Below are 24,154 nucleotides of genomic sequence, written 5' to 3' on the forward strand. Positions count from 1 at the left end.
CATTTTAGGACGACACATGGATCCAGGCTATATTATACATGCATTTTAGGCATATTATTTTTAAATAAAGTATAAAAAACAAACACAACAATAAAATAAATATTCAAAGTTTCCCTATCCGATGATTGTAAAGAAGTTTGTGACACCTAGAACACTTTTTAGTCATAAAACAGCATCATCTGTCTATTGAAATCAGGGCTAGTTAGAGGAGCTCGCGCCTGAATGACACCACGTGCTCACTCTGTTTATCTGCAGGGATTTCTGGGAAGCGAGCGGTCCTCATGGCAACCAACGTAAACATCAGTTATCTCCCTTTTCTACATCGTCTCGGCTTTACAGCAGTGCTAAAAAAATAGCGAAAATATCCAATATGGGTTGCAACGAGGACAAGTATTACGAAAAGATATCATCGATTCAACAAGGGATGCATAAGAGGTGAGTTTTCTCTCTTTGTTATTAGCTGGAACACGGCCTGGTGAACCGCGGTGTCTAGTTGTGCTGTCCGCTGACAGTTAGGCTCCTCCGGCGGCTCACCACAGGGAGATGACAGGCTAACATGGAGAAGCATCGTTAGCTAGCATTAGCAAGCCTAAGACGCTACCCCTAGGTGCTAACAGTGAAGTCGGTATTGATTAAATAAAAATGCTATCGATATCAAACGTAATCGTCCGCATGTAAGACACAGTTTTAAAGAAAGCTCAATTGTGTAGACTACCTTTTGTACTGTAAACTTTACATTGTTATGGATGAACATGAAGCTAGTCTGTGCGTTATTCATAACCTCACCAAAAGCAACATTAGTGTACACATGAAAGTTTGATAATGAGGAAATATGGCAGTACCGTTTGGTTGTGACTGAATCACAGTTAGGCTGCAGTGATCTGTGTCAGTGACAGCTCCTCTGACTTCTGCATGCAGGGAGACACGGAGGCTTGAGCTGGAGAGGGAGCTGTTTGCCTATTCAAGATCTGATAGAAGAATGTAAGTTTCACATTGTTTTAAGAAGATTAAGCCTGATCTTGTTTTCATCCTCCCTCTTTTGCATTAAGCTTTCAATGCGAGACATTGAAGAAGAACATACATTTCAGAATTCAAATGGAATATGTAGTAAAAAACTAAATATGTGATCACTTAACATTTTATGCCGAATGAGTGTTTTTCTCCCCATTAGTATGAATAAAACGTCAAGGCATTTGTTTGTTTTTTTCTTTTTAGACTGGTCTTGGTTAAAAAAATCCCCCAAGTACTCATCTATTGAAAGAATAATGCATTTTTTGATGAAAGCAGAGCAGCTTATTTTCATCTGAATTGATGTTTATATATATTAACGCAATCCAAGGTCAAGACAGGGAAGCTGAGGTTTATAGAAGAGTTGAGAATATATTTTGAATGAATAATGCTTTGTGCTTGACCTTTTTTTGCTAAGCCTTATTTTTGACAATGGTCCTAGATAATATTCCTTTGAAATAATAGTTCTCCACTGCCTTCAGCTCACAGATAAAGTGTTCCAAACTGCGCAGTTATCTCAAGGAAATCTGTGACAGGGAAGCACGAGCGAAAATGAGAAACCTTGAGCTTCTGAGAGAGGTGGAGAGCATAGAAATTAGCATGAAGGAATACACTCCTGACCATGGCCCTCTGCAACAACAAAAGGTATCTCTCTCTCTCTCTCTCTCTCTCTCCCTCTCTCTCTCTCTCACACACACACACACACACACACACACATACACACACTTACACACACTTCTCATCATGGAGTTTTATTGAGCAACTGAGGTTGATCTAGGTATTGACAATTGTACTTTGTTCTTAATTATTCTATCACATCCATAAAAAACATTTCTCACTCCCTGTGTTAAGCCCACTTCTGTTCTAGCAGGTTACCGACTGTTGTGTGAACATTTGAGAAAATGTATCTTTGTTATTGAAGCATTGTTATAATCATTTGCCTTGATGTTGAATGTCATTTTAACACGGAGGAGGAATATTTGCAACTGCTTGATGTGACAATAGTAAACACTCAAACTGTGCAATTTATCACTACAAGCAAATGAACAAGCGAGAGAACAATGAGCCAGTCAGATTATCACTTAAAACTCAACGGCAGTGCTTGACAGCTTAATATCAAATTAACAAAATTGGCTAATTATGACTCGCTGAGTTAATTGCCCAATATAGAGACTCTGAAGTGCTCCAGAGGTTTAGTCATTCTCTAGCCTCAAGCAGTTGGTTTATTTCCTCTTTATGCTTTTTGAGTCCTGCATGTTTGTTATTATTTGAGTTGTCCTGTTGCCTTTGTTCCATTGTATCCAGTCAGCTTGATCATTCTGCTTTAACTCTGTCTTCTTAATACAATGAAGACGTTTTCATGAAAATTTAAAGTAACATGTACAGGTCAAAGGTGAATTGATCAAGAATTCTGTGCAGTCTTTGGGAGTAAGTCGAGTAAAATTCTCAAATAAAAGAGTGGATGAATGACAAATGTCAATCTTCTTCCTCTCCTCCTTTGACATTACCATTATTTAGATAACTAGGTAAAGTTTCTTTTTGTTGTTGAGAGACATTTTAAAGAAGCCAGTAGGCCTTTTTAATTGGAGTTTGGTTTAAGGCAGTTTAGCCTGGCCACTGAGATAATTGTTGAAGGTGTCAGCAGCAGCAGCAAAGAGGACACTCACTTGGGACAACCCGTTGTGACCGGCAGTGATCGACTGATTCTTAACGTCGTCACTCTTGCGGTCGTACAATATGATTTCACAGCTCATGCAGAAAATACTCATTAGCACTGTCAAAACAAAGGACAGAAAAGTCCTTACTGGCCTTGCTCTTATTTTGTTCTCAACATTGTTGGGTCAGTAATCAGAATCATCAAACTATATCAATAAAATGTCTGTATCTAGTGTATATCCATATTTATCGTTCTACTCTCGTGTTGTGTTTATAAGTTGAACAGAGACACATGCTACATTGCTTCATACAGGTTTCGAGCCATGGCTAATTTGCAACCCCTGTTCCTGGTTACACATTTAGTGACACACTGACACAATCCTCAAACATATGTCATACAGTCTTTACAAATAATAGACTATACAAAACCAAACAGTAACATGAGGATTATAAGAGGAAGCAGTCAATGCTCACAGATTTGCTTCATTTTCAGCCACTGTTTACTTGTGTCTTTACTTGAAGCCTGAACTTTTTAAAATCTCAGGTGTGTTCCATATCACAGACAGTTTAATATTCCTTTCTCACAGGCGGAATATTTGAAAAAGATCTCCAGTATTGTGAATGCAAGAAAGAAACGGGAACAAAAGCCTGACGTGAAAAAGGTAATGCTTATTTGTGCCCCTTGAATAGTGATACACGTATCATTCGTATTTGAAAGCAACTGAAGATCACGACACTTGTGCTTGTTTGTGAATGTATGCGTATGTTTGTATGTGTGCAAAATGGCACGTCTTCTTTTTGAATGCTTGATCCATCATCTTTTTTTTTTTTTATGTTTACAAGATTCACGCAAATCTCTGTTCTATCAAGCTGTGTTTTCAGGTTTGGAGTTACAAAGGAAAGTAGACTTTATGCCCTGTAAATCTGTAGAAGAGTCTACATTTAAACTGTGTATCTGTAATAGCACAGGTGTCTAATCCTTGCTGGTGCATCTGTACACGCGATGTAGTTCAAGCCCATAGCTGCTTTCTCCCTTCACTTAAAGCAGTTAAAGCTCTTTTAGATGAAATGTCTAAGACATCTCATAATAACTTGGAGCATGCTGTCTAGAGCAGTCACTTGTAACTGTGTGCAAAACCCCCGTCAGCCTGTCGATATTGTAATGAGCAAAATGGTACCGTCACTCCATTATGCATACAAGCCATTGGCTGGCAGTGTGCATGTCCCTCAGGCTGCAGCATTCATTAAGGGAAGCTTACCGGGCTGAAAGCTGGAGACAGATGATAACGGGATATGATTTTCATATTTAATACATTCCTTGGAAGAGCACACGCGTGCCGCAGATTGATAGAAGAATCAATTGCTACTTTAGTGAAACACTTTCTACTTTGCCCTGCAGCTACCGATGGAATCACTCAGCCAAGAAATTAACTTTTCCTCTTTTTTTTTTTTTTTTTTTTACCTACTTTGTGGATCTGCTGGGCAGGCTGCATGGTTTACAGTGAATGTTATTAAGCAGCTAACTGTTTGGTATTTAAGACGCTTATCAGAAAAGAAACAGAAGCCATGCTTTTTGTTATTATGTTTGGAGGGAGGCTTTTTTGCTTCACTCTCTTCCCCCCTTGGTGACATTGCAGACATGAATCAAAACTTGTCTAAAGGATTTCTAATAAGATGAAAAGTTAAAACACTGATCCTGAGACATCCTTATAAAATATGTGAAAAGAATTCTTTCCTTGGCCTGTTAATACTACATTTTTCAAAGTTGGAAAGTGGATGGTTATTTAATATTAATCCTAAGGAATTGATTTTTTTTTTCAATGTATGCTTTGAAAAATAGTTTGAAGGAAGTCCTTGAAATGGTTGCTGTAGATTTAATATACTCATTTCATCTCGTTTTGCAGAATGAAGCTATGCCGACATATCGCGAGGACGGCTCCTTTTTACACCCAGCTAAGAATGTTTCTAAACCAACAGCGGCGATTTTTATGGGCCGCCAGACCTCCAGAGGGTCTGACGCTGAAGCTGGCACCACAAGTGTACACTCACACCAAGCATTGCATCGTTCACCCAATCGCAGCATGCACTCCCGCGAACGTCTACCAAGTGGCCTTTTGAAGGACTTCAGAGTTGCAGGAGAGGAAGCTGCCGGCAACGGAGCACATTTATCAGATGACATTTCAGGCTCAAACGATTCCCCTGACGGCGGTAATTTGAGTGACAAACATGAAAGAACGGCGCCGGTGCTCCCATCTGTGCGTGACTTAACAGGCACAGCTGGCAATGTGCCTTTTGGAAGTGATGATGATGAAGAAGAGCCATCACCTTTGATGACCTTGACCAGGCCTGAGAAGAATCCGTCTCCTGGCAGCAGTAGCCCCATGAAGGCTAAGAATCCTCCTGCAGGACACACTGAGTCCCGAGACGTGGCTCATCAGTTGACCATAATGGCAAATGAAGAGAGAGGTCCTGGCGATTTGATGCCTCAAACCACCTTTGGAAAAGAAGCTCAAGATACACCAGGTTTGCAGTGCTAGTCCTTGCTCATTGCTAGCCTACATCTTTCATTGTCTTTGTCATATCTTGTTGAGATCACTTCATTTTGCCCTTTTTTGCAGATAAAAATAAGTGATACTTTGCTGTGTTTTTTTTCACATCCAGGTAGAAGTGAAAGTGTCAGCACACCGAGCTCGGATGTGCAGATGTCAGAGAGTAGCGTCAGTGAATTGTCCATCTCTTTGACACAATCGGAGCTGGAAGAGGATCCACCAGAGGGTGTGGCACCTGACAGAAAGACCACTTCTGGGAGAGATGATGATCACAGTCAACACAGTCCTGTATCATCCCCGCACTCTGACGGCTCCAAGAACACATCACAGTTAAACTTTGAATCCCCACCCCTCGTGGTGACATTGGAAAGGTAAATGACTTTGTTGTACTTGGTTTTGCGTTTTCTTGAAAGTGTTGGAAAAAAGCAAACAAACAAAAAAACAACAACATGATTTTCATTGCCTCGGGGAACTTACTCCTCTTAAAACATACAAAATGCAGTCAAATTTATGCAGAGAGAACGGAGAAATGAGGATGTTCTGCAAAGCCATGCAGAACTCCAGCAGGCTGTTCAATGATAGGAGCGGGTGAAGACACGATGGCAGTCCTTGCCACCATAACATCAGTCAGCTTGACAGAGAGGATTGTGGGAGTCACAGTCCATACCGCCCATGCTCTCCGTGGCTCAGAGGCAGCTGCGGTGGTGGCAGTGATGCATCTTATAGGCAGAGCTCAGGACCTGTCACCAACAATATTGCCCCTAATCCAAGATAATGCTGTAACAGAGCAATTTTCTGCTTGAGAGACCTCAGGAAGTCCCCACTGGAGGAGGAAATTTGTGGCACCATAGAGTGTTCTGGAGGGTGGGCATGTGGACAGCACTTATAGCCACAAATCCTTAGCGTGATGATGGCCTCTGAGTTGAAGGATCATTTTGGATGGGGGGCAGAGCCACAGAAAATCCCATGTGAACGTTCGCTTCCGGAGCCTCTGCATTTCCCCACACGACAGTATATGTCATCAGAGGGACCATTTAGATTTATAGTCACATTTAAATAACGTTTGTCTCCCCAAAATGTCGAGTGACAGACATTATTTAAACAGATGTAAATGACCTTTCTGAACGTCGTCTCGCATGGCTGATACATTTACACGTGTTTCGTACCTTCATGTAACACAAGCAGTATAACAGGGTCGCGTTTTCTCTCTACAATTTGAGCACGTTTTGTTTGTGGTTCGACTGTGTTTCCGTGTGGTCGACTGTGTATGTGCATGACCTCAAGAGAGGAACTGCGTTTAGCCTGTGCAGGGGGATGATGGTGGGGGCTGCAGCTTTCATTGTTAACACGGAGGGCTTCTGTGCACGAGGAGAAATCCAGAGGCTTTGATGTACAGCTCAGAGAGCATCCACTCTCTCCCCTTCTCCCTCTCTCTCTCTCTTTTTCTCTCTCTCTTAAGGTTAGAGTTTATATCGCTCCCTCCATTCAGCTCACAGTCAGGAAAAAACAAGCCCAGGCAATTCATTATATTATCCCATTATATTGCTCCTCCAGCATGGCTGAGGCCAGTGAGAGTATCCGCCTGAAATATCCTCCTGTTTTTTTTTTTTTTCTTCTTCCTTAAAACTAAACATAATGGGCTCACTGTGTGCTGCTCTCAAACATGTTGTCCATGAACCACACGATGGCCCTGCCCAATTGATGACAGCTTGTCAGGAATTAAAATTCTTTAAAATACCAGACGTAGGTAGAATGTTCAATGTGTAGGCTTTGCAGTGTCAAAGCATCGTGCTTTTTACACACATGAATTGTTTTTTTTAATTTTTATTATTATTACTTCGTAGCAACATTCAAATAAGACAGACAAAAAAAGACAGACTAGCAGTATTCAAAAAGAAGTAGGAAGAAGTAAAAAAAAAAACCCTATATATTCCCTATATATGTTCTGATTCTTTTATTAGTTTATAGATTATTCCAATCTTGACGGTTTTGTTTTGTTTATTCTGAATTATTATAATTGAACATACTCTAACAGATGTGACGGCTCACGTCTTCAGTCAAGTTGTGCCTGCACTCAACGGTTTTATTATTTCTTGTTGTGTTTTTTTTTTTCCTCTCCTTTTGTGTTGTATTGGCTGCCTGTACCAGCACAGGGAGATTCTTCTGACACCAATCACTCAACACTGAGGCCAACCCATGTGCTAAATCACCCTGGAGTCAGTACTGTACACTGTAGAGCAATATCGCTGCAGAGAGGCTGACCCCTTCCTCCCAGCTAACAATACGCTCCTGATGATGTCGACATGCGGACAACGGCGGCATCTAAAGTGAGGTTGGAGACCTTGACATGAAAGCCGGCAAAAATACAATGAGAGAGAGAGACAGAGAGAGAGAGAGAGAGGTTTGCCGAAAAAACAACTAATTCACTCTCTAAAGGTCTCCTTTTGAAGAGCATTGACAAATAAAGTGGAAAGAGAAAGATGACTATTTCAAGGCCCACATTGATGATAAGGGAAGAGAGGGAGAGAGAGAGAGAGAGAAAAGATAGTGCTTTTGCCTATGCTACTTCAGCCACACTGAAGAGGACTTAGCACAGACGGATTGCACACTACAGAATGTCATGGATATAATTCAAGTTGCAAGCTTAATCAGGATGTTACCAGGAAACAACCTGCAAAAAAGAGGGAGCAATTGTTTGCTGACCTCTAACCCAGGAGCCCATTACAGATTGTCATAAATTCTTTTTGGCCCCTTTCATGTCGGGGGGCTCAGGATCTCTCGGCTTGGGGTTTCTGTGAGAATTCAATGGGGGCCACCCAGAGCTTAATGCTCAGGAAAGAGATGGATTCCCGATATCCACATTCATTTCTCATTTTGCAGCCGCTCAGAGGAGCAAATTAAGGTGTAAATCTCTCATCAAAAAAGAAATCATATCTAGGCCTCCCCATAAGGAACATTTTGTCTTGCATGTTTTAATGTGGGATGGTGAAAGTGGTCATGTCACCGAGTGTTTTATTTTTTAAATCAATTCATACAGATTTCACCGTGCTGTTCAACGTTAGGCTGCAGAGCTTACGAGCTCTGGTATTGAATGGCAACTTTTACAAGCTTTCCATACAACCTATAATGTGTTACCACCAACAGACGCTCTTTGAATTGTTGAAGTCCTCCATTGTATTGTAGGAGCATTACAATGATCAGATTCCTTTAGCAGTCCTTGAGTATACCAAGAGGAATTGCAAAGAAATATGTCATAGATTTTTTTGATCAAATGGCATCTTTAAAAAAAATAAAGAGAAAAAAGGAAAAAGCGAGCGTATCGATCACTTGGCCTCTTTTATTGTGAATTCCTTTCACTACATTAATGGGTTTTTTTTTTCTTCTTTTAGTCTCTCCCAGGAAGGACTCTTTACTCTGCTGGACAACATTGAAGGACGACTCCACGGTGAACAGAGCAGTGTGTATGTGGATTCTTCATTTGATGCAAGACAACTCAATAGAATTATCAGGTATGCCCTTCTTGTCTCTTCAAAGTTTCTTCAAACTACAATGTCATCTCTCCCTGTCTCAACTAAACGCCGTGTATATTTATTTAGCGGCCATGGAGGAGTTTGCACAGATGAGGAAAGCACATTTTCCTTCTTCCAAGGGCTCTCACTTTAGATGAAGTGTCATCAACGACATGCACACGTCTTTATTTCTGAGGGGTTTTCGAACACATGGGATTGTTATAGTAACCACGCGATTGAATTGTTGTTGGGAGTCAGGGAGATGGAGGATGGAGAATGTGTTTCATTAGTCTGGGCTTATTTTTCATAAGCCGTTTTTTAAATTTTTTTATTTCATAGCATGATTAATTTACCATAATTGGACTTCTTGTTGTAAAGTACGGATAAATGTGTGACAGAGGAAAGTGTTTTCCGTCTTTTCAACTCGTATCCCCCCCCCCCCCCCCCCCATCTGTGCAAACATGAGTCTTGTAAATGATGTCTACAACATATTCTATTGCAAAAAGAGTTGAAATCTTGTGCCGTGACCTGCAACACAGTGTGAAGTGCTGCTGTTAGATTATGTCAGCAGATGTGTATGTGCATTGATGTGTTTGATTATGATACACAGTGCGGATGCACATGTATGTTTGTGTGAAGCGCTGGCAGTTGGATGTACTCCATGTGCTCCTGGCCTGCAGGCTGAGCACAGGGCTCCATGGCAATAGCTGACAGCTCTCAATATATTGGACAGCCTTTGTAACGGTGGAGCGAGCTTGAAAGACGAGGACCTTGAAGCATGTGGAGCAGTCATCCTTCATGAGCTTCAGAGGTTGTCATGGAGCACAGCAAAGGGCTGCGTGCTTCCACGGGATCTAGTGAGAGCTCACCGATCCTGTACTGCTCCTAATAAAATAAGGTAAGGCTTGTGGGTCCTCCCGTAAATACAGCACAAACTGATTTTCATGGGCATTTTATTCGTACGGTTATTTCTGTTGTTACGAGGGTAATGTCACTTGAAAAAAAAAATCTTTTAAATCAACAATCGAAACAAAACTTTCGAGTGTGTCACTTTGTTACAAACTGGAACTCCTTCGCTGCGAAAAAATAATATTTCATGTTCAAATATTTCAGTCATTTTCTGGATGCTTCCATGTGGTTGAATGAATCCCGTTTGACTACTTAAGTAGTTAGTCATGAAATGGAACCATTCAGAGAACACAGCAATGCTTTTATAGCTTCAAAGTTTATTTGACACTTGGTGCATTAAACAGATGTGCAATAATAGGGAATTCATTTTTCTATATCAAGAGTGGATATCTGCCTGAGGTTTTCTTTTTTTTTTGGGGGGGGGGGTGCATTTCTTAGAGTTGCTCAGATATTGTAAGGTAGCATTGGATGCAGTCTCACTCGTCCACGAATATAAAGGTCATCTTTGGTGTCACCCCGTGCAGTAACACTACACGGGTGAATGTCATGAGTAAATTAAAATGCCCTATCTCTGACTTCCAGTCCTTTGGATAATGAGTAGTCATACGCCAAGCCAAATCCGTGCTCTGCTTCACTACTCTATTGATTTCAGTGAGGCCCCCGCTCCTATATACCAAATCCAAAGAAAGGAAAGAAAGATCTTCTCTGTCCTGGGGAGATGCCTCTCACCTTTTTCGGCCATTTGTTGTCACCAGCAGTATGGCCAGTTCTGTCTTTTTAGTGTTAAATGGGAGTCATTAGTGATCAACATATTCTAAGGTGTATAAAGAGTGAGCAGCTGGAAGTATTTAATGAAGAATAGTGGGATGAATCCAAATTCAAAGTCTTCAACTTGTACATTACATACAATTTGTTTATAGTAAAAAAAAAAAATAGCTCTATGGTACTTTAATGATAAGTCATATTTTTTTACGATGCTGTACTTCATATTACATAAAAAGCCTTTTTTTTTTTTTTTTTTTAAACCCCAACCATCCCATCCCCACCCTCACCACAGCGCCAGCCTCCCTCCTGATGCTGCTCGGCTGTGGGATCGCTGGTTCAAGCACGCCCTCCTGCTCAAGGAGCGCCGTGTCCTCAGCACTGAGCGCATAGTCCAGCTGTTCACGCCGCTGCTGCTGGAGCGTCATGCCACCTACGGCCACCAGGTAGCGTTGGAGGCACATACACTGCAGCCTCTCACACAATAGGAAGTCACACACTTTGTGTTTACATACACTACGCTCCAAAAGTAGGTAGACATTACTGCAGGCAAACACACGAGCAGGAGTAAAATGGCTCCTTTTCCACTTCTTTCCGAAGATTTGTTTCTGTTCTCTCTGCATGTTTTTAGAAAGGAGCTGTCGTTGGTACTCAGTGCCTCTTTTGTGTCGAGCCAAAATGGTGCTGCCTACTCATCAGATTGCTCCACACATTGACCTAAACCGAAGGGAAACCCTGACCCATGTGGTAATCGCAAATTGCAGCCTCTGGTCGGGTTCTTTCATCTCATTCGGTATATTCATCTCCAAAACACTTGCTTTTAATTTGGTATTAGACGAAAGTATAGCCATCAGCTGGGTCCAAACAAATGAGGGACACATTTACACCGTCACCACTACAGACGTCATTATTTGAAACTCCCCTCTTGTTGACCTTTGACGGCTCATTCTTCTTCCGAACAAAGAAATAAATTAAAAATAATTCTGAAAGATAATTTTAAGAAATGTTCCAATAATTTCACCCCCCCCCCCCTCAGAAATGTAATTTTTCTCTTCAAGCATTTTAATTATTTCCTTATACATTTGTGTGGAATTATCTTGTCGGAGTTCTTTATGGCTTGGAGATTTTGCTCCAGTTTCCCCGGCGCATTGAGAGAGGCAAAGAGGGAGACTGTAGAGCCTCTCAAAGATATGAACTGACAAAAGAAGAGAGGCTCTGCCATCTACATCATTGTGTCCAAGTGCATCACCGAAGCCTGAGTAAAAATGTTTTCCTCCCTTTATCTCTCTCACTCCATACACACCATCTATTTCTCTCTCCTCCCCTCTATTTCTCCTACTCTCCCTCTATTTCTCTCTGCCTTCCCTCTCTGTCCTCTCACACAACCGCTTACTCTCTACACACAAGAGCAAACAGAAATTTCTATTCACGTAATGCCACACAGCCTAGCTACACCGACAAATGGGAGCATGCAGCTCGCATGCACACACTCAAAGAGGCCCTTTGAATATTCAAGTGCTAACAGTTGCATTCATTGATATTTAAAATGCAGTGGGTCTGCGAGAGCCCTCAACCCGGGATACATTTGACTAAATCTAAAAAAAGAACAAAGAAGGATATCGGGGGACAAGGATCAAGACAGTTTTTATTGTGCAATGCCATCACATACCAAGTGCTGAGCTAAGATTGGTATGTGTTTGCCTCCATTCCCCTCTCAGAAAATGAAAGCATGCACATGTCAATGTTCAGTGCGACCTTCTGATAACAACTTACAACACTTAAAGTTTGTCGCCGTCAAAGTCCTCCTGATCATCCCCTCCATATTAGTGCTCATTAAAAGTAGCAAATGGCCATCTGAGGCTGAGAGGCAGTCTTTGATCACAAAAGAGAGATGATGATGGCAGGATTTGATATGGAGGAGGGGAAAAAAAGGAGAATAAGGAAATCGGTGTGTGGCATCTCCCTGCTCCTCATCTCCCGGAACAGCTCCTCTTAATTGTGTATCCTCATCTCTCCAGAGATAAAAAAAAAAAAAAATGAGCTGGAGAGGGAGGAAGAGAGCAGTTTGTCTCAATTCCCTCAGCCAAGAGGGGCGATATCGGGAATGTGTTGCACATTAACGCCAGGGTGATTGCATTCTTTAGGCGCTTCTCTCATCTCATGGATGAGAAGAGAAGGAGAAGAGGAAAAAAAAAAGAAAAGAAAAAGTGTGATTGAGGGGGGAGAGCGAAAGTGTGTGAAATAATCTTTTTTAGTTAAAAGAGTGAGAGAATTTGAAGTTATTTTCTCTTGGCGTTTGAACACACACTACAGCAGCACCTCTGTGCGAGCAGCCGTGGCCAAAGTAAATGACTTTCCTAATCGCCGAGAGTTCAATTTAACACTTCCTTCACAAAATGGGAACAATTAAGAGTGTGGTTTTAATTTGTGCTGCTCACAGGCCAAAGTGCTGCTGAGGACACTTGTGTCCCGGTCCAGTGAGGAGTGCCCCTCAGCAGAGGACGCGAGCGACTTGTCTTCTTCATGTGGTCCTCCTTCTCTCCTGGCTGACGGATACGTGAAGCCCGCCAGGCCAGTAGGAAAGCAACAGATGCAAGGTTACCGAGGGTTCTTAATTCATATTACTAGAATAGAAATAGGCCTGGTACATTGTTATGAAACTACAATATTTGAAATAGACTACATTTTTTAATACTTTGGTGGTTTTGTTTATTATATTGATTGTGGATGAAAGGCTGCATTCTCAAACATTCAAAACTCTTTATCACGAATATCGGTTTTTGGCATAGTTGCAGGTAGATTTCCACAAATGCCAAAAACATTCCTAAGATAACACTCTCTTTGCACACTAACGTACAGCAAGGCCATTAATGGGAACAAATGTAGGCTACTGATTTTTTATTTTTTTATTTTATTTTTTTATGAACCAGCTCTGCAAAGAACTAAAACTTCCCTTTTATGACAGTAATCAATTTAACCACAGAGATTTTTTTTTTTATAAATCCCTCCCAGCCCTGTTTGCATGCAGCCTTCTATTCAGAGCTAAAGAAAGACCCTTACTCCCATTTCTATTCCTAAACTCCCTTCCTCCCTGCCTTTGCTTCTCACTATGCGCTTCCCTTTCTTACAGAACTACAAAGTACTGAAGAGGACAGCCAGGACGAAAGCCCTGTGGAAAGTGTTCCTATTAGAGGTAAAAAGGCATTGCCGGTGCCCCAGCATTCACACTGTCCTTATGTTGTGGTTTGTTTTCATCCCTCTGCAGTGAATAATGGGCTCTTTTTTACGCAATGGCTAAGACAGGATGATCAAGGTGAATCCAGGGTCAAAGTCCCACCTGAAGAGCTGTGCTAGTTCCCTCTAATTATCTCCAAGAAAACACTAGCTATCCTTTCAGCCTGGTCCGAGGAATTGTGGCAAAATTGATAATTCATTGGACCAGGCATAATGTGGCTGCTTTAACTGTCAGGGTGCCAGGGTGGGAAGCACAAGAGATCTGTCATCGCTTCTCATTATCTTCTAAACAATGCTCCGGCAAGGCTGGACTTGAAAAAAAAAAAAAAAAAAAACTAGATATGAAGGCATCGTGGAAGCAGTTGGTGTGCCTGTCCCTGAGCTGCCCCTCTGAAATGTAAAGCAATGCTATACAACCCATGGTTATCAGATTTCCTACAGGGTCTTTCATGTGTCTGCACAGCCAGCAAAATGAGTCCAGTTTGCAATTGCGACACTTAATCAAAAGCCATGACCAGTATCAAAAAGATGACGAAAGATTTTTTTAAAGGAGAAGGTTTTCTGCTGCGGTGAGCGACATCAATGTCACAATCAAATGCCGTGACCTTGGAACTGATAGTAATTACAGAGACATGCTTGGGTGTATATCTGATTTAGACTATATGCACAGGGCAGTGGAGATGTGAAGGGCAGTGGGTTGAACAACACTGCGGACCGTGATGCAATAAAAATCTTAAATGTTTCTTGAGACATTATTATCGTATCTTTTTAAAAGAAGTGTTTTTTTAAGCAGAATCATTGAGAAAGCAGCCCATTTATTATTTCCTTCAGCTATGTCAGTTCTCTCCAGAGTAGTCTCCGCGCTCTTTTCAAATACGATTCCTACTTTAGTGTGCTGGAAAGTAATTATGAGTGTTTAAAAAAAAAATAATAATAATAAAATATCTCATTGCCTTCCTTGTAGGGGGTGCTGAGATAATGTGAGGTGCTGATTTCCTCATGGAAAGTGTTGCTACATAATGTAGTCTTGGATCAACAGCTTAGCTGATTGAGCACAGTGTTTTCACCCACTCTGCTCAGCGGCGACACCGGCAGACTCAGCTACTGAACCATGTTGTCTCATCAAACACAGAAACCCCTCGGAAAGTTGGAAACCTAGGTTTTAAGCAAATATTTGACAGGGACTTTGTGTGTGTGCGTGTGCGTGTGTGTGCCCTTGTGTGTTTGTGTGCGTTTCCCCTAACAGAGACAAAAGCATATCAGTTACTCAAACAATCAGCCATGCAGAAAAGGCTGCACTGTTCTGAAGAGGAGGATGAGGGCGATGATGATGAGGGCCTCTCAGGTAAGAAATGTGCTGCACTCTAAGTAGCAAGTAACTGGAGCCTAACCATTGGTCAACATTAGCCATATGTTCTCATGACACATACGTAAGTACACCCTAGAAAGGACGTGTTTGTTGTGTACATCACTGTTAACAAGTCAAAGCCCAGAACTACCGTATATGTCACAACCATTTTTGACTTTTGTTCCCAATTCCTCTTAAAAACTCAGCTTTGAAAGGCTTTAACTCCAATGTGTTACTTTATTATTGATGTGGCATCGTAATGATGCATGGAAGGAGCTCAAGCTGATCCTAAATACATATAGATTAAATATAGATTTTATTCATCCTACATAGCTGTAACATTCAACAATGAGAAGTCTACATATGACCTGCTTTATCATAAGTTTGTACCGTTAATGTGCATTTTTGATAAGCTTGTGAGAGATGTTCTAATCAGATGGTTTCATCAGGCCCTGTTTGCTCTTTTAAGGAATAAATCGTGGTTGTGAAGAGGACCTGGGGAGGGCCAAACGCTCCTCACATCAAGACCCTTACCCTGGGTAAGAACATTGTTATTATTCAACGGGCCACAGGAAATGGGCCACCAGACACCAAAGTGGTTGATGTACATTTGCATGGCCGCACTAATAATTCCCTGTTCATTTCCATAAGATCAAGGGGGCGCCACCCATTAACTCGCTTATAAAGACAAAAGCCTCCCAGAGCCCCTTTCACTCACCGTTCGCAGGGTTCAGCCAGGTTTGAGAAATCAAAAGCAAAAATAGTTCCCAAAAAAATAAATTGGAGTCATGTCTTCAGGCTTGTTGTCAGAATGCAAACAGATCATGTCGAGAAGAGAATCAGGGACAACTGTTATGGAAGAAGGGGATTCAAGTGTTGACAAGGACAAATGTCCTTTCATTTTTCACCCTTGAAACACATTTATGCTGCTCAAATCAGAGGCCTAAGTGGACTGGAAAAGATGATCTAATGATAAATAGCTTGGTGGAAGCTAACACCATCACGGCTACATTTGAATATCAACACGACTTCATCAAATCTGCAATTGCATGCCGGGTCCTCAGAGCACCTCTTCACTGCGAACCCATTTTGGCTGTAGTAATGGCTGGGTAAACGTTATGAGGAATAATCTTCTCTGATTTCATGTGATTACTGGGCACCACGCTGACACGAGGGCTGAAGTCTGTATCTCTCTGGCCTGGCAAACAGGCGCTCCCAGTCTGCCTATTAGCCCAGGGAAGGGCCTAATGGGCTGGCTCTATTGTGGTCCTCATAGCTGCTGATGTCTGCCACTGCCAACCCCAATGACCATCCTCTTTAATAAACATGAGCCAATTTTCAGGCCCGGACTCTTTCAGATGGTGCTCCTCTCCCTGTCATTAATGTGCATGGGAAGTCTGCAGTGCATGTGATTAAACACAATTTGCGAAAAATAAAAATTAGGCGGCAACGCTGAACGCCAGGGAAAGTTATGCCACAAGATGTGTACAAAGGTAAAATTAGACAAATAGGTAGTTTTGGATGCCAGACCCTCACATGTAAATTGAGTGAGGAAGGACGCAATGGCAAGCGTTCCAAGTGAAACATAACCATTATTTTTTTCTTTGGTTGTACAGCGATTCCCTCGGTCTGTTCTTTGCTTCTCTGGGATTCTTAGATTTAAGCGTCCCACTTACCACAGTCAGTTCTTGTGCTTTATTACTTCCACAAGTGGTCTAGGAGCCCTGCACTTAAACAGAAGCATAACACTGCAGCCTGTTCTCGTCCTACTTCCCTCCTTTCTCTCTATCTCTTTTCTTCCTTCTCTGTCTTGCCCTCTCTTCTTCTCCTGGCCCTCTTTTGCTCTGTCTTCCTGTACACCCCCCCCCCCCCCCCTCCATCCTACTTGTTAATTATTTGCTTTATTTTGTCAGTGAGCTGATGAGTGACATCAAAAGGAGGATGGAGCTGGACTCAAAATACAAAAATGGCTTCCTCTCTGTTGTCTTAGACAATAATTATGATTTGCTAGTTAAGCCTAGACTACAGCAGAGGGATTGTAGTTAAAAGCAGAGGCTTTGGTGCAAAAAATGCATTTATAGCCCTTTGTGAGGCTCCTCATTATGTGTGGGCCCGATTCATTAAGTAATTGGTTTGCAGTTGTTTACATGAGTATTAAGGCCTTCTATTCAGGGCCTTTGAGAGATACATTGTGCAAATGTTGCATGTTATGAATGCAGAATGAGAGGCGGGGGGCCAGTCCTATTGGCCAAACACTGCACTCAGCTGAAAAGCGAGAGAAAAGCGCTGGGTGCTGCTTTGCATAGCAATGACTAGGGCCTTAATAAGCTTTACAGATTAAATACATGCAGTCTATACAAGATGCAAAGAGATACTCTTAACACATTTATATGTGCTCATTTCACTATTATGGCATTCGAGAGAATTGAGCTCTTTCATATTCTTTTTTTTTTTCCCCCTCTCTCTTCCATGCTCTCTCCCACACAGTGTTTTTCAGTCAGATACTTTTATAGAATGTGCTGTTTATTGTATTATAACTCGTGGGGAAGCGACTGATTTGTCCATTACAAATCTTTTGCTGTCTTTGTGAGTGGCAAAGTAAAATCACTTTGTGGTTGAGTGGGGATGAAAGGAATAATGCACGAAGGAGTGAGTCTTAATAAGCAGCTGCACTCCATGTAAAGACCACTTGTTCCCCTTTGTACGCCAATGCATGCCACTGCTTCCTCTCGTGCAAAGAATCATTGTGCTCCTTTCTACTGTAGGCATTTCAGATGCTACTCCTTTCTTATTTTTATTTTCTTTTTTTGATACCTTTTTTTTATTCCACGCCTGTTTTTGATCCCAATAAATGCTTGAAAACATACACACACACGCACACACACACGCACACACACACACACACACACACACACACACACACAGCTGTAGACATACACACATACACAAAAATCCTCCAGCCATCAGCTGGTGTGATGATTGTTGTGCCTAGTGCCTGCTTGACAAAAACCTTGACTCAACAATTAGTGGTTTACAGCTTTGCCTTGGACAACAGGATGTGCTCAAGCATTCGACCTCAAATCACTCAGAGTGTCAAAATCAGAAGCTCTCTCACTCTCTGTCTCTCATGTGGGGAGGCGATGTGTGTGGATCTCTGACAGCTTGCTGGGAGGAGGGATGGAGGGGTGAGAGGATCATGAGCTGAGAGATGTAGAAAACGAAAGCTAGAGATAGAGGGAGACAGAGAGGCAGTAACACACAAAGAGTCTGTGATGGAGGAGTGGGTGAAGGATAACATACTTAAACAATTTAAAAGTCAATAATATGTTTGAAGTAAACGTGCAGGCAGTTGGGTCACAACCAGGCACATGGCAGCATTGAATCTTTTCTTCAGTGGGAAAAAAGGGAATCAAATTGGTCTATTGTTCGTTTGTAATTTAGCACTTAATCTCCTGCTTTTCAATGGAATAAAACACAAGACTACAAAATAACCTTGACGCACTAGAGGCAGCATTAAGAGTGTGCTACCAGTGGAGGTCACTGTCATGCATAAGCAGACTCACACCAGTAAATAATGTTTGTAAAAAGGAACTTTCAAACAACTTCTTGTTTTATGAAACTCAATTTTGGAGTTGATTTTCGATGTACTGTTTTTCTAAGAAAAACAATAAGAACATTACCATACTCAAATCATCTTCTCTGAATTGCTGTGAGCTGTTAATAAATGATCCCTTGCACCAGCCTCAAGACTATCGCCTCAATACTATCGCCAGCTAGGACGGTTGCATGGGCCATGCTGTGCATGATTGGCCCAACGTCTCTCCCTCTGAGCTGCAGTACTTACTGGTTGCCAGCAGAGAGCACTCACATGTTAGAGAGTACCCACTCACTCACTGTGCACTCACAGTTCCCTCTCACTGTTTGCCCCCTCTGAGGGCTATATCCTGCTACCATTCAGACCCATCAAAACGGAGCCTAAACAATGTTTCTGTGGGGTCATAGCTGGGATGGGAGTAGGAGTTGATGGGAATGATGAGGTGATGGGTCTCCCTTTACCTTTAGACAAGCACCGCTGCGCAAAAGTGCTATTGTGCTATTAGCATTTGTGTGTGGGTGGCTGGAGCTTAAAAAAAGACAGGGTAAATAAAAGCAGTTTCCTACCTATTGGTGTGTGCAAAGCATTATTAAATGCTTGGTAAGCATTATTTTCTCTTACAGTCCTCCTATAAAAGATAGTATCTTCATTAGATATTTCCAGAAGAAACATATTGCTGCAACATTGGACCTATTCGCAAAGTTTATATCAACCTTAAGTATAAATGTGGAATCACAGTCATTTATATTTGCACATTTCTGGGCTGCTTAAGAGACAAATAGAAAGTCTCTTCTGGACACATTTCACTACTGCAACCTCAACCGATCAATCCTGTATTTTTTGGAGGTTTGAAGTACCAGTATCTGTTTTTGTGTATTTGTTCTTTGCCAGAGTAGCTAAAAATATCCCCCAAAAAAAGTGCACAGGATGCTGCTCTCAGGGTGACGCAATCATCACAAAGAAGGAAAAGGAAACGTAATCGATGGCTCTTAAAGAACATATAACTTCAACTCATATACCTTTAACTATTGCATTGCATGTAGACCAATTTTAGTAATTGTATCCTTTTGATATACACTTAAAACCTGGAAAAATGTGTTGACATGATTTATGTAAATCATTAATGTAATGTTAGCACTTTGTATATCAGTGCAGTATCCTGAATAAGTAATTGTCCCTTTTCCTTTTCACTAAAATGCTGTAAAATGTATAAACCTCATCATCCAATTGTAAAAGCAGTTGTAGACTTGCAAAGCAAGCACAGAAAACATGAGATAAACAACATTATGAAACCATTGAAAGGACAGAGAACAAGAATGAGTGAAGCATTTGAGAAAAAAAAAAACAGGACATTACAGTGGCTATAATTTGCATCATTTTACACATTCACCTCCATCCAACAGAGCCTGCAAAACCCTGGCCAGTCCAGTCTTACATATTCAGATCATTGCCTCAATTAAGGGAAACTCAGCTGAAGATGAACTGGCATAAATGTTTATGTAAACTGAATATTGGATTGGTAGGGTCAGCTCCAGACTAGGCTCTCTATGGTAATAACCCTGTCTTGAAATCAGTCCTGTCCCTCTCTGAAGTGGAACAGCTGATAGACTATTCCAATCCCAGGGGGAAATTCAAGAAAAGAAAAGCCTCATTTACTGTCAGTTGCAGCTATTACTGCAGCACGGGAGAGGAAGTGATCATATAGATTATTTCAGTATTTTTGCTCCTTTAAGGTTTGTTGAGTTTTTTTGTAAAGACTGGTTTAGTCTTTGCCTTCTGTGCTATAGCTCTCAAGCAGTTTATGAAGCTAAATTTGGATGGCAGGTAGATATCACTGTCTTCTTTAAAAAGTATATCCATTCCCTTAATATACAATCATAGTTAAATCAAGTCAAGTCAACTATATTTATATAGCACATTTATAACAGCCAAGGCAGATCAAAGTGCTGTACAGTAAGTTTAACCTTGCTGTTGTGTTGACACACAAAAACACATTTCTCTTGTCATTTCTGAAAAGGGTCGCAAAATTTCGGGAATTTTCAAAGTTGGAAACTTTCCATGGGAATGTACGGGAATTCATGTGAAAAAACATGAATAAACCGTGAATTTACATTATTGAAAGTTGGCCCTGAATAGATATAGTTTGGGAAAATTAATTTTAGCATTCTCTTAATTAAAACAACCACATTTCATGCAAGTAAACTTGAATATCTATGCTATTCCTCAATCACATGCACACTGCTGACAATTGAGGCCACGCCCCCTACATGCACCGTGGACTCCTCCATCACGGGCACAGAAGATTTCTAGAACCCTGGACCACAATTTGAGCCCAGAGGACAAAACTATTGAAACCACACATTTTAGCTCATGTATTAGGTAAAAGGAAGTGAGTTTTGATGATACTATGGGGTAATATATTTTAATAATGTGATGTAAATCTGATGGAACATTTTTTTAAATCTCTTATTTTGCATGGATATCTGCTTAGGACAAAACACAATGTTTACATGTATGCTTTGATATGATACAGATAGATTAAATTACCCTCTATTTCCAGTTAATTTCCATAAATTAACAAGGACAGTTTCCGATTTGGATTATTTCCAAAATGTCCAAGCTTAACTTCTCATGGAAAGTTTCCGGAAATTTATCGGAAAATTTCCACCCCTTTACAACCCGTATTTTTGAAAAAACAATACATTTTAGATTTTAAAGTTATCAATGATTTTCAGAAATCTCAATTAAAAGCAACTGCTGATGCTTAGGTGTTAAGATTATTCCAACGTTATTGAAGTGAAATATGAGGTCTTAACCAGCCCAGGTGAAATCAAAGAAAAATACATGATTTTGATTATATTTTCTTTCACATCACATGGACATCCATAAATCTAATATGTCAATGGTGATTTGGTAATTAGTTAGGCAGGTTATAAAGCTAACATCAGCCTGTTTCTATAAGGAAGATAATTTCGGGATACATTTTGTAAAACAAGCCATCTCTAAAACTTTGAATTGACCAAAACAAGACCTAATTTAATCAAAATATGTAGCAAAATACCAATTTTTACCAAAAAACTCAACAAGACACAACACCCTCACAAGTATTACACATTCAGCTTACATGCCTTTTATCTGTTTTTGTGTCTTACTGTATTTTCCTCGTTTTTTGTACCATGTTTTTCCTCAGCCTTTGCTTTGACTTGCTAGCTTCTGAACAGAATGCAAGAAGCATCCTGTTTAAAGTCCTTTACACAGATGAATATAAATTCATACTGACTTCATGGAATATAGTGCATTAAGCACAAAGCAATCTGTTTACTGTTAGGAATGGGAGTTGCATCCCTTTTCTCTCATTCTTCCTTGAGTGGTGCAAAGCATCAATATATAGTTTGCAGAATAGCAATTGGAAGGCAGCCAGAGTAATTTGGTGCTTATACTCAATGTACAGTCATATGTGCCAAGATTTAGCTGAGCTAGAGATGAAGAGATGAGGGTGATAGAGAGGAAGACAATCAAAGAGGTCATGGGTTTGAATTGGTGCAGATGGACGGGGAACGCACCACACAACATTTTTTGTAAGAGCTCATCTGCTTAAACTCGACATCTTTTTTTCCCTGGTTTCTGAGAAAAGCATCAGCACAGCTTGCGTATAGAAGGTCCAAACAAATAAGCTGTATGGATATGTGTGCTAACCTGTGACATGATGAGGCTATATTGTGGGGTTTTGAATAGACGCTGTGATGATGTAAATTAAAGAGGACGCCTTTAAAAGTGGAAAGGGGGGGGGGGGGGGCTTATTGCATATGCATTGGGGTAGATCAAAGCCTTTTTGGAGGTCACACATTTACATAGTGATATCACCAGAACTATGGGAACCTGGCAACCCTGTCTCTTTTTTTCTTTGTATAAAGAGGGCCTTGTCGAAATCCTTTGGCACGATTATAACAGGAGTCAAGGAAGTTCCCTCTGCACCTCTGTCTGCCTTGACTTTTTATCTTTGTATCTATTTTTGTACAGAGAGAGGTATTAAGTTTACAAGGCCAATAACAGTCTTTTGTGTTTCCAGAAAAGAGAAGACAAACTCGAAGGCTCGTTCTACTCTACAGTCAAAAGGTGAGTACAGACAGTCATTTTAATTGTGTGTAAGATAGATAAAAGGTTAATTACACTAAATAGATCACTATAGGAGGTTGTGCATTGAAGTATAAAATTATTTCAGATTTTGAGATTCACAAGAACACCATCTGTTTGGTTAAAAGGCTCTGTGAATGTAGCTATACCTTTTGAGGATGTGTAAATGAAATAATGACCTTGACGCACCTATAACGAAATTCAAATTGTTAAAAGATAGACTTTTAACATTTCAGATTGAAATCCATCTCAAGATGAGTTCAGCATCAGTGCATTAAATCCTGGAATGCTTATATATAGAGAGTGATGAATTGACTGAGTGAAGAAATGTCGTAGACCATGTAAAAGGTCACACTTTGATACGCCATGGAAGGGTGAACCCTTTGCTATAACAATGCCGTCTCGTCTCCTTTCTGTTTAGCTTTCTGGGGGGAATCTGACAACAGCAACTCAGAAATCGAAGCAGCCCTGTGTCCTCAACCCTTCAACGCAAACAATGATGCTGATGACTTTTATGACTGAAATCCCCCCCACGGATATGTTTGTGGCACGCTACATTATATCACTGCGAATTGAAGACAGTTTGGCTCACAGTAATTCACCTCCTGACCATCATTTTAGTGGTCTGCAATGTAAATCATATGCATAGTGTATCGTAAAAACAAATAATAAAGTTGACAGCTCTCACGTTGGGTAAAGTACATGAAGAGTTGTCCAACACTCTGATGTTAACCCTGCTTCAGTCTCTTTATCTGAACAACTCTCCCGGCTCATAATAACAGCTCGAAATAGATTAAACTGATCTTTTAAAGCGATTTGTTTGCACTAGGCTGAAAATCATGCATTTTGAATGCCGCAAGCATCTCCGAGTGCTCTACCTCCAGCATGCTCGAGTGTAATGATGTGAGTCACCTGTGAAATGACAAAGCACAATGGCCACTCTGCACGCCGCTGCCCAACCTCTGAACCTGCTGAAGAGGCCCATCTCGCAGGGCACAAAGTGTTGTAGCGCTTACAAACTCTGAATATTTAGATCATCAAACTGCTCTACAAATATTTTCGACAGCTCATCTTTAATAACTGAACTTATTCTACAGAAACACAAAGATGCGTATCTCAGTTCTTATCCTTTTTCGTGCAAATGAGTCAATAGAAGCCTAATTGTTGCAGAAACAGCGTCATGCAATTGATCATTTTTGCAGCATTGGATGGTCTGTGTCTATTAATAACTCCGAGCTACTGTGTGGGAGGCTACATTTCCAAGTTTACATTTATAGTTCATTATGTCTGCAGTGTAAATTCCCCAAACTGCCATTCCTGGATGTGGTAAAAGCCCCTGGCATTCAGTGTCAGCAGGATTCCATTAGTCAGCTGTAGGTGACTTTACATGCCTGAACCTTTTAAAGTAGGACTCCACATTCATTACCTATAATGGCTTCAGACAGCCCTG

At 40.9% G+C, this 24,154-nt stretch overlaps 1 protein-coding gene across 1 annotated transcript; it reads left to right on the forward strand.

The window, feature by feature from the left end:
* Window positions 1-234: 234 nt before the first annotated feature.
* kiz (kizuna centrosomal protein) lies at window positions 235-23,436 on the forward strand. Its single transcript, XM_079369991.1, has 15 exons — window positions 235-435; window positions 919-981; window positions 1,491-1,653; window positions 3,252-3,326; window positions 4,569-5,187; window positions 5,326-5,584; window positions 8,603-8,722; window positions 9,456-9,620; window positions 10,689-10,839; window positions 12,834-12,990; window positions 13,524-13,586; window positions 14,874-14,972; window positions 15,445-15,514; window positions 22,640-22,686; window positions 23,126-23,436. Exons 1-15 carry the CDS (start codon window positions 371-373, stop codon window positions 23,224-23,226), a joined length of 2,217 nt encoding a protein of 738 aa, XP_079226117.1. The 5' UTR covers window positions 235-370; the 3' UTR covers window positions 23,227-23,436.
* Window positions 23,437-24,154: the final 718 nt, after the last annotated feature.

Source organism: Symphodus melops, assembly GCF_947650265.1.
Source record: "Symphodus melops genome assembly, chromosome: 19".
Taxonomy (NCBI): Eukaryota; Metazoa; Chordata; class Actinopteri; order Labriformes; family Labridae; genus Symphodus; species Symphodus melops.

What these genes read in the sequence shown, in the direction of transcription:
- kiz (XM_079369991.1), top strand. Translation starts at nt 371, where the DNA reads ATGGGTTGCAACGAGGACAAGTATTACGAAAAGATATCATCGATTCAA. An exon ending in ATGCCACCTACGGCCACCAG is followed by an intron (nt 10,840 to 12,833) that starts GTAGCGTTGGAG and finishes TGCTGCTCACAG; the next exon opens with GCCAAAGTGCTGCTGAGGAC. An exon ending in TTCTACTCTACAGTCAAAAG is followed by an intron (nt 22,687 to 23,125) that starts GTGAGTACAGAC and finishes CTTTCTGTTTAG; the next exon opens with CTTTCTGGGGGGAATCTGAC.